At 34.7% G+C, this 11,486-nt stretch overlaps 1 protein-coding gene across 1 annotated transcript; it reads left to right on the forward strand.

The window, feature by feature from the left end:
- The first annotated feature begins 8,999 nt into the window (after nt 1-8,999).
- LOC137746720 (protein WUSCHEL-like) lies at nt 9,000-10,867 on the forward strand. The gene is made up of 3 exons (XM_068486721.2): nt 9,000-9,758; nt 9,852-9,955; nt 10,334-10,867. Exons 1-3 carry the CDS (start codon nt 9,290-9,292, stop codon nt 10,745-10,747), a joined length of 987 nt encoding a protein of 328 aa, XP_068342822.2. The 5' UTR covers nt 9,000-9,289; the 3' UTR covers nt 10,748-10,867.
- Nucleotides 10,868-11,486: the final 619 nt, after the last annotated feature.

Raw genomic sequence — 11,486 nt, forward strand, 5'->3', positions numbered from 1 at the left:
AAATTTTTTATTAAGAAAACTTTTATTGTCAACATAATTAATAAAATGTTATGTATTTGCCTTTATTCTCCTTCCATCATAACAAATAGATTTGTTACTAATGAGACTTTTGATTGGTTTCTCACTTTTTTCTCGTAATTTTAAATTTCAATGAATCTCCTCATTTCACATGCCCCGCTTCTTTTAACTTTCCAAATTCATAGCATGTGACATTTTTCTAATAGTAAACACACAAAACATTGAGTTTACCGTCATAAAATTTGGTGTTTATATTACTACTCAAACACTATAGCATCATAGTTGTTTCCAAACATTCCGTACGTAGACGTTTTCTTTCATTTATTAGCAAATGTCGCCAACGTAATTTAATTCAGGACATCTTCCAACCAAGTAAAATTTCATTGATCATGAGATTTGTGCACCTTTTAACCTTTAATATCACTTGAGTCGAGGCACATGTACATTCCATCTTATATGTTTGAGGATTGTAATTGTATATATTAATACATACATATGATCAAAGGTGGATGCATATTGAGATCTCAGTGGTCACATGATCTCCCAAAGTTCTTTCGAAGATTCTTTTAATGTTTTGTATGGATCCTTTTGTACCTACTAAGTGTTTGATGTAATACATGTTGGATATATCTGGACATGTCGCATGGATAACACTTGACAAATTCTCTCGATATTACTCATCAAGTGTTTGACGAAATGCCTCTGTGAATAAATTGAAAATTTTTTTGGGGGGGCTTCGCTCTCTATTTTCATCTAAAAAACTTGGACCTTTAACATTGAGACCATCCAAGATTCGAACCATAGATCCGCCACAAAATATGATATAATATGATTTGTTTAATTTTATCTTAGATTAGACCTAGCACATTTACGCCACAAAATATTTATGGCATGAATTCTACTCTCTTTTTATTTTTACTCAATCAACCCGGACTCAAATTCAAACTTTGAGATCTCTAGTCCTCCTCCTATCATTTAGGTCATCTTCAACCGAAAGGTCTAGAGGGCTGAAAATAGCTTGAAAACTGCCTCCAACTGAGGATCAAGCCAAGGGGCTCGTGGGCGCCACTGAACAAAAATGGGCCAAAGGGCCAATCGGCTGACCTAAAGGAACCAGCCAACCAGCCCCAGGCATGGACGAATTTTGAATTCCAACAATAACTAGCTGACCTCATCTAGTCGTTATGTTTGAATTTTTTTTTTTTTTTTTTACAGTTTTTATTTATTTATTTATTTTTTTTCCGTATAACTTACTAAACCATTAAACAACATTAAATAATATTAAGTAACATGAAACAACATTAAACAATGTTAAACAACATTAAATAACATTAAACTACATAAAAATTATACAACATAAAAAAAAAACATTTAACAATATGAATTGTAGCCCAATATCCATCCTATTTATAGGCCAAAAAAATTCAAATTCAACGGCTAGCTAACGTCAGTTACCGTTGGATTTATTTTATTTATTTATTATTTTTTTGCCAAAATTAAAAGAAATATATTAAAAAAATTCTCATTTTTCCTATAAATTTAAGTTGTTGTAATTTTTAAATTTAAATAATAAATTATGTTTGGCTCTATGGCCCTTTGACCCCTTAGTTGGATATGGTTTTTTTGTCACAAGGCTATGTTTGGCTCAATGGCCCTTTGGCCCTCGGTTAAAGATGGTAAGAAATATGATCTTACGCTATTCATTAAAATATTAATTTCTTGAAATGTCAGAGAGCTAAAACGAATTTTAGCCTTCTAATCCTCCTTCGATTTAAGTTGACCTTAAGTCAAACCACAGGACCTCACTATAATTTCTCAACAAAAAAATAGAAAACGAAAACACCTTTACACATGCAATACGATCATAGAGGGAGGCATGAACTTTGAACATAACAGTGGCCGATGTTGTGGTCCAATAAAACCACAAACGCTGCAACTTACATGCCAAACCTGAAACTCCCAAAAGGGCCAAACCTGCATCAATTATATATGCGTGGGGAGTGGGCTCCACTCTAGCTCCCATGGTGCCACCCCTACTACCCTAGTGTGCTGTGCAAACAAAGCATATTAAACCACATGTAAGGGGCAAACTGCGCTCAGCTGCCATCAAACATCAGAAGCATGGAGTAGCAGCCTATGTGTAGCCCAGCTAGTAGGCAAAGGCAAATAGCATTCATATGATATGTGAGAGATTCTAACTATTCTAAGCAAGTTTCTTGGCATGTATATGTTCAACATATTTAAAAGGAAATGCGCTTATTTGTATACGAGCTTTTAGTATGCATCGGTGTATATACACTGATTTTTGTAATTGTTTTATCCTTACTGTTTGATTATTAGCTGCACATTCAACTTCCTATTCATCTGTGCATATTAATATTTCATATACTGGAGTACAGTAAAACTTTTGGTATGTACATGAACATGGACGGAGCCAATAAAGATTCACTAGAAGCAGTTGCCCATACTCAAATAATTCATTTGTTAAGCTGCAAACCGTAGTTATATATAGACACACACACGTGTTATCTTTGAAGAAAAAATATATATATCTAATATTCATACTACTTTTCCTCTATATCATATATTATAAAAGCAAAAGTGTTCTTGTTCCGTCATTCAAACCGAAAAACCCATCTCCCGCCTCTCATGTATTAATATTATTTTTCATCATTTTGCCACTTTCCACTACTACACTGAAATGGGGGGAAAAGTCTATGTTCCTGGTTTTATTGTAGCTAGATCCTCTATAACCACAAGAATCCTTAATTAGAATGGGATTCCAATTCATCACCCTTTCCTTTTGAGATTTTAAGAAGAGTTGCACAATACAATGAAAGTTGTAAGCTGTGTTTCAGGGGGGAGGGGTTATTGTCTATCGTTGGCCTCTATAGTATAATTAGTCGGGGGCTTGAGAGATGGTGGTTTACCCTGTGGCGGATGTCAACAGTTCGAGTATGCTTACCTCCAACTCGTAAATTTAATTAGCTAATACAAAGCTATATGATAGCACCCAATTTTTTCGATTATGCAGTTTGATCTAGGCTATGATTTATCATTCATGGACGTTGATAAGATTCTTCCATTTAGCAGCACCTTAGGAGATGGCATGACCTTAAATAAAGTTAAGGGCAAGGTTCAAACGAGGAATGGCGTAGTAAGCGACGAAATGATTTGGGAAGTTAGAAATAAGTGTAGATCCGAAGATTCCCAAATAGCTTAACCTTTCGAATTGCTGCTTAATCCATAGTATAGGCAAGAGACAACTTGACAAATTTGTAACTTTGAAATTGTGATATATTATCATTTAAAATCATTCCCATTAATTATCATATTGGGTATTAGCATGGACGAAGCTAATGAAGGTCCATTGAGGGCAGATGCCCTCAAGCAGTTTGTTTATTAAGCTGCATATGCATTTATATATATACAAGCATTATCTTTGAAGAAAATGTATGTATCTAACATCAAGTATACCTTCATAATACTTCGACTCCATATCAGATATTTATATGACCAAATGGCTCTTGTTCTGTTATTCAAATAGAAAAACCCCCACCCGCCTCTCATATATTAATATTTTGCTCCACTTTGCCACTTTTCACTATTAGACTAAAATTTTTGTAACATTACATTATCATTTGAAATCATCCTCATTATTATACTGAGTATAAGTCATACTATAATAAAATTTTCTTAATTATTTTTGGGATTGTCCACACTATAAGAAACTCTAGTTCTGTCCTGATATGAATATTTATTCTGAATTAATATTTCAAAGACAAGAAATAGGGAGGGAAACTTGTGGCTAGGGTTTGGTCTAGATTGTTGCAAGTCTTTGTCTTAGACTTAACAGAAAGGAACCAAAAGACAGTGAGACTACTTACCATAGTAGTCTAGAGAGAGAGAGAGAGAGAGAGAGGGAAATCTGGGGTGATATTATTGAGATGTATCTTGAGAGAGATATGGGAAGAAAATAACATCCAAAAGATGATTACAAGAAAGAAAAGGAAGTGTACTCACAGCGGCTATGCACACTAAAGCCACTCAATTATGAGGTAAGCAGCTCAGAATTTGGATAAGAAGGGGACAGATATACAATTTCAGTGGCAAATCAAGTCTAAAAGTTGATCATCAAAGAATTACAAGACTGACTATTTGGACAAGGGTAATGCTAGGGAAATTTAAATTGTAGATTGGATTTGTAAACTAAATGATGTGTCATCAATATTAAATAAGCACGTTAATTAATACTTAAATAATAATTTAATCATCAACTTCCATGTTATTTAGTTTACAAACTTTAGTCAACAAATTTAATCTTCCTTACATTATCCATTTAGACAAAGTAACAAAAACCCACGTCTCTCTACACTCCTCCTCCTATTGGCTTTGGCTAATTGGCTAGAGAGAGAGAGAGAGAGAGAGAGAGAGAGGCTCAGAGTCCCAAACCCTCCATGTAAATGCATGAAAGGGAAAGGAAATCTCATGATGATAGCACTGTCAATATCAAACATATTATGCAATCTGTAAAAGTTGAAATGAGAGAGAGACAGAGGAGAAAGAGAGATGGGCATGTACAACAGTAGTCAGGATTATTGAGAAAGGGAATGAGACAGGTTGAATTCAAGAAAGAATGCTTCCATTTTTTCCAAAAGTTGTGTGTAAAAAAAATAGAAGATGTAAAATTGATTCTTGTTGGTTTGTAATTTTGTAAAGTAATTGAACTTTTTTTAATAACATGGGTATGGAACAATAACACGTTTAAACTAGTTCGCCAAGGAAAACAATGAAGGTGCAATACTAACATCAATACAAGTTCTAGCAATGTGATAGATTAAGGGTTCGATCTTTGTCAACGTAACTATATAACACGTACAAGTTTAATGTTTAAACAATGCTTCAATTTGTCCATTTGGCCAAAAGTTTAGTGAGAAAAGGAAAGATGTAAATTTCTTCTTGTTCGTTTGTAATGTACTGAAACTTTATAATAACATAAAGTATACAAGAATCAAGTCTTATCTCACCAAGTGGGATCGGTTGAATTTTAGAAGGTCACTATACTCAATTTTGTACTAAGACTTCCGTTAACTCTAAATTTAAAGTAGGTCTCCAATGACCAAAAAAAAAAAAGAGAGAGATGCAACTGCCTCCTTGAATTTGTTTTGGTTTTGAAGGCTCTCTCATAGTCATACTAATATCAATACAAGTTCCACATATAGCAATATATAGATTTAGGGTTCAATCTCTGGTAACTATATAAACATGTACAAGTTCTTGCTTGCTTAGACATACGCGATTTAGTCTCTTATTTGAAAAAATATGTATGATTAAAGAGGAATATCGTGAATGAAAGTCATTGGGTTAGCTAGTGCAATGGTGAGAATGGATAGGGTACAATAACTAGAAGTAGGTTAAAGATTCAAGATTCGAAACTCTTTGTAATCGAAAAAAAAAAGAGTAATATTAATGAATTAAGAAAGTAATTACATAAAACCCAATTAAGGTTGAGGGCATTAGGGTTAGTCTCTTATCTTCAAAGCACAGACGCATGTACTTAAAGAGGAATATTGATGAATTATATATTAGGAAAAGGATATAAACCCCAGTTCGGGTTTAGGGTTCATCTATATAGTGCAGTAGATTGCGTGTGTGAGAATTATATAGAGATGATGGTACAAACAAAGTGGCAGTGGCAAAGAATGATTTGATGATGAACCTAGAGACATGCATGCATGAGAACTCCAGAAACCATGACACACACCATATTTAATGCTTTGGCATTTATTTTGAAGCGCGTGCTCCGTCGCATAAAGGACTGCTACAGACATATGATGACACCATGGATTCTTTCTTTTGCACTTTACTCCTTGATATTTGCTCTATCCTCCCTCATCTCTCCCATCTCTCCCTCCCTTTCTCTCTCTGTACTGAAATAGGATCATCGCTTCCTGCACTTGTGCTTGTGCAACACTCTTTTAATAAATAAGATTTCTTTCATGTTTAAGGTATGTTTACGAATGGCAGTGTCCAAAAACATCTCCTGCTAACAGTAGCGTTTTTTTGCAAGTGATGATTAAATTCTAGTTGGTTAGTTTTGTTCAACAAATGAATCCGTTAGAACTATGAAGTATTTTAATTTTTGACTTGTGTTCTCTAAAGCATTACTAAGTTTGTTATATTTTATTTTGATTTTTGAGATTTGAACTTAGTCACACATGCAATTTTCCATTAACATGCACTACAAGAAACCCAATTATAATAGCGCCTATACCTTGTTTCGCCACTGAAAGTATAAGCGATGAAATAATAAGGTCTCATGGAAAAGTGCTCATATACCCAAACAAAATAAATTTTGATGAAATTTCTACCAAAGATTGATTTTGGTGGTACATTCACGCTAAATATAATATGTGGTAAATTGACAAAATTTTAAGTTTGGATGGTATATATTTTCATACACCCCTTATAATACATCTGGTTGTTGTGAAAATTTCCATAAGTAATTTCATAGGCAACTAATTTTAAATCTAGGTGATGATTTAGGCTCCTTCTTCCTTTTTCACGCTCCACGCAACTAATTAGATAAATTGAAGAGAGAATCAAAGAATGCTTTGGTGGTTGAAAAGTGATTAGTTTGTTTTGTTCTTTAAGAGTATAAGTCAAAAACATAGATTAAAAAGGGTTTTTAAATCAAGTTCGTTAATGGTTCACCCATTAACGAAGCATTTACGGGATCAGGCTTCAGTTGAGCATTCTATCGTCTTTGTAATAGATTTATACTATTTGCTTTTTGTGTTTATAGTAGCCTTGTAGTGGTTTATCTGATGTCTTAGTACAATTTTCTTTTAAGATCAAAGAAATTGGTCAGTGAAAAATATGTACCCTCTTGTATATATTGTTTTTTTTGTCAATAAAATCACTCTACCCTTGCTTGTCAAAAGCTCAACGGTTTGTTAACAAATGACCCGTTATTCTAATTTGGGAAACTAGTCATGATCTTTCAAAGAACATATATATATATATATATATATATATATATATAGAGAGAGAGAGAGAGAGAGAGAGAGAGAGAGAGAGAGAGAGAGAGAGAGAGAGCTATTCTTTCACCAATAGCATAGTGATCATGTATTTGATCTTTATCTTTCATAGTGGGAAAAAAAACATTAGTTTCAATCAAAAGTATAACAGTACATGCATGTTACCTTAACAATAATGAACAATATGAAATCAGGGTAAACCAATTGGGGATAATTATATACTGGTTTTTTTTTTTTTTTTTTGAATAAATGATATTATCTACGTTAAAGGGGGAGGTGAGCTTAGCCTCATAATAAGCTAGCAGTAATGTGGTTCAAATTCGGTTTTGGCAAGAATCGAACCTAAGACCTATCACTTACAAATGAAGAAGAATATCACTAGATCATAGTACTAAATGGCGAGGATAACTATATACTTCAAAAACGTATTTTTTCTACATATATATATTTATGTCAAGAATCAGATTAGATTGCACAGATGAAGATGAAAAATAAGAGGCTAGGAGCTGTGAGTAGATTGCATTGATTACCATGTTGTAATTGGCCTTGCTACTTCTCCAGTTATTCTCTAGGAACTGCGGTATTACTGCAGGTTGAATTTCCTAGAGAAGATATGAGAGCTTTAAGGTGGGGTAAAAGAACCAAATAATAGAAACCCTAATGGCGAAAAGCCTCGAAGTACAGTTTGTAACCTATCTGTAAGGCACAGAGAGAAGTACTTCATCAAGTTCAATTTACAGTTTTGCCCATGACAACCCTAGCTCTAAGGACAGGAGTATCTTTGTGGTTCTGGGGCTATCTAGCTCTATTGGCCTAAAGATAATAAAATAAAATAAAGGACCATTTTGATCTCCCCTCAGAAGAGGTATTCGCAGATTTCCTACCGAACTTGCAAAAAGTTGTTAATTTTTCTTTAAATTATAATTTCATTCAGTTATTTTTCTGAATTTTTATAATTGGTCAATATTTTTAAAAATTTTTATTTTAGCCGATTATCTCTTGATCTTTTATAATTGGCCAATTTACCATCTAAATTTTTATAATTGGCTAATTTACTTCCCCCAACGTTTATGATTCACTAGTTTCTAATAATAAATTTGTTAAAATGAGTAGTTACTTTTCTTATTTTAATTTTCAATTGAAATAGGTGAACCGAGACGGTCATGTGAATCGAGTCTCAAGGAAGGCTAATGAAATGGTATCACAACCCTAACATGTTGTTGAAAAAGCAAGACCATGGATTAGATTCATAGTTGTCCACATTGGCGATAAATTCAAACAAAAAGTGTACGGAGTGAACTAGTGGAAGAGAAAAAGAAAAAAAAGTGTCGTCTGCATTAAAAATAAAATTACTATTTTGTCCTCAAACAATTGTCATGTGTTGTGCACTTGACCAAGATGGATGAAAAATTCCAAAATATGATGTCATGAGGAAATTGACCAATTATAAAAGTTTAGGAAGGTAACTAACTAAAGCTAAAGTTCAGAAGAAATTTAATTAATTATAAAATTCAAGATAGAATCTAGCAGCTCCTTTCAAGTGTAGGAGGAAATCCTTTTTAAAAAAAACCACTAAATCCCCCATTCCATTTTTATGGCCATGGCCATTCATTCATTCATTCAGAACCCTCTCTCCTTTCTTTCTTTCTAATCCATTATATCAATTCATCATCAAATCATTTTATATTATTCTCCCTCTCTCTCTCTCTCTCTCTCTCTCTCTCTCTCTCTCTCTCTCTCTCTCTCTCTCGAAGTGCATCAAAAATAATAATTTTCATATATACCTCTTGGTCATGCCTTTTCAACCAAGTAATTCTTATGCCACTGATGGCTTCCCTTTCTAATCCCTCTTTTGTCCCTTCCCTTTTTATGAACCCCTCTCTCCTCTCTCCTCTCTCCCTCTGTCAACTTCAGTCTCTCTCTCTCAGATATTTCTCTGATTTCCTCTCTTCGTCTCTCCATGTGCCTCTCCACACCTCCCCCTTCCCCCTCTTAATTATAACCCTTTGATCCCCAATCCCAAAATTAATTTCAATTTCATGCACTTCCTCTCTCTCTCCTTCACCCAGCGTTCTCTCTCATTCCCTCATTCTCTCTTCCTCATCATTTTGTTTGCTTCCCTTTGTAATTTCCTTTCTCTCCATCACACTGCATCCCTAGTTCAAACACTCCTCTTCTCCCTTAGTGTAATTTAGGGTAGAAATTTTGCTCGTAATCAAAAGAATCTCTCAATGGACCCTCAACAGATGCCAAATGAACTACAAGACGGAGGCAACAGGCAGGGGGGTGGAATCATGTGCAGGCAAAGCAGTACGCGGTGGACACCCACAACTGATCAGATAAAAATCTTGAAGGACCTTTACTACAACAATGGCATTAGGTCACCCAGCGCTGAGCAGATTCAGAGGATCTCTGCTAAGCTGCGACAGTTCGGCAAGATCGAAGGCAAGAACGTTTTCTATTGGTTTCAGAACCACAAAGCTCGTGAGAGGCAGAAGAAAAGATTCACTTCTTCTTCTGCTCCTGATCACCATCATCATGCAGCACCACCAGTGCCAGCTGTACCACCAGAAGCCAATAATATCAGGCAAAGATCATCAGGGGTTGGGATTGATATTAATGCAACTGCTGCTGCTGCTTATGAACAACTACCCATTAATCACCACAGCAAGTATTCCAACATTTCTGCTCCACCAGCTGGTAATTAGATCCCAGCCCTTTTCACTATTTAATTTTTTAAAATTTTCCTACATTTTTTTTTAGTTTTTACTATTTGGATTTCTTTATATATAGGGTTTTCTTCTGCATCTTCTTCTTCAGTTGGTGTGAATGTTTCTGTTGGGGCACAGATGGGAAACTATGGGTATGGATCCATTGCCATGGAGAAGAGCTTTAGGGTAAGTTCATATATGTAAATGTACATACTTATATTCATACACAATAATGAATAAATGCAGGAAAGATGAAAAAACTTGCAACCCATGTGAGCACGCTAGTGCAAAGTAATCATCAATTAATCTACAAACACAAAAACACCCTACATAGAGTGATTTAAAATTTTCTATATTAAGGAAGAAACCATTTGGCCCTTTGTTTCCTTTAAGAACTAGAAAAAAATTTCCGCCTTTCTCAAATTAAGCCAAACTAGTTGGACCAGAATTAAACAGTACATATAATATTCCTCTCTAGGAGTGGTACTAAAATGAAAACAACAGTTGAAAATGTATAATTGCAAACCCAGCTTTGCCAATTTGGCTAGATTCGGTTAACTGCAGGAGTGCTCAATATCATCTGGAGGAAGTACTAGCACTGGTCATGTGGGTGGATCTAATTATGATACTTTTAATCACAACTATGGATCATGGGTTGGTGTTGATCCATATTCCTCGCCCTACACTATCTTTGACAAGAAATCGTCATCAAAACCAGTGTTTGGTGATCAGGAAAATATGACGGAAGAAGAATACTACAGTCTGCAAGCTTCCCAAGAGATTGAGACTCTCCCTCTCTTCCCCATGCACGGTGAAGACATCCATGGCTTTGGCAACATCAAGTCATCCTCCATGGACGGCTACTACTCCGGCTGGTACCAATCCGGTGGCGGCAACGATGGTGGCTCTCGCACTTCCCTTGAGCTTAGCCTCAATTCCTACGGTCACATGACCCATGATTACTTCAGATCATATTGATTAATGTAATAATATTCCTCATGTCTCTAAATCTAAGTTCTAGCTAGCTAGCTGCTCTAATCTCAGAACAAGACTATTTAAGATCCCCATGTTTATGCTCTGATCTTATAGTTTAAATCTATTATCAGCTTGTAATTATAATCAGTATGGCTGCTAGCCTACTACCTTATATATGATTAACTCCTCCTATTTTAAGGCTTTGTTGGTTTCAACTATTTAATTAGGTTAAAAGTTATTGGGTTTTATATACGTGTCATGCAAAGAACTTAATCTACTGATTTATTAGCTCACGTTTAACTTTTAGTTGTCCCTTTCCCGAGAATATTCCATGATAATTATTTGCTAATCAAGATGCATGGATTCAGTAATGTATAATAATAATAATCCCAAGATTCATTCATAAATATAGAGAGCTGTTTATTAGGACAGATACTTTCAATAAACAATTTACTGTCAGCCTCTTAAGCTACTAATACACAAGTCATGTGAAGAAATTTTTATACGTAATCTTGTATTAGTGATCCGGACCGTATCGGTAGTAGTAAATAGGTTATATGTAAGTTCTTATCAATTAGGTAAGTTATCAGTCTTCATATTGTTCAATTTTCATTGTCACCAAGAACATGATCCGACGGTCCAGACTTTATTGAGATGGTTTGTAGTCACCTTCACTGAATTAAATAATGTATTAATGATGTAGTCATTTGCATGCACTAACCAGTTAATTAAAACTTCATCA

Source organism: Pyrus communis, chromosome 2 (assembly GCF_041283825.1).
Source record: "Pyrus communis isolate YQ-2024b chromosome 2, ASM4128382v1, whole genome shotgun sequence".
Taxonomy (NCBI): domain Eukaryota; kingdom Viridiplantae; phylum Streptophyta; class Magnoliopsida; order Rosales; family Rosaceae; genus Pyrus; species Pyrus communis.

Bases quoted from the DNA above. Each gene is read 5' to 3' on its own strand.
- LOC137746720 (XM_068486721.2), top strand. From the start codon at position 9,290: ATGGACCCTCAACAGATGCCAAATGAACTACAAGACGGAGGCAACAGG. The intron at 9,759-9,851 runs GTAATTAGATCC...CTTTATATATAG, and splicing joins CATTTCTGCTCCACCAGCTG to GGTTTTCTTCTGCATCTTCT. The intron at 9,956-10,333 runs GTAAGTTCATAT...GGTTAACTGCAG, and splicing joins CCATGGAGAAGAGCTTTAGG to GAGTGCTCAATATCATCTGG.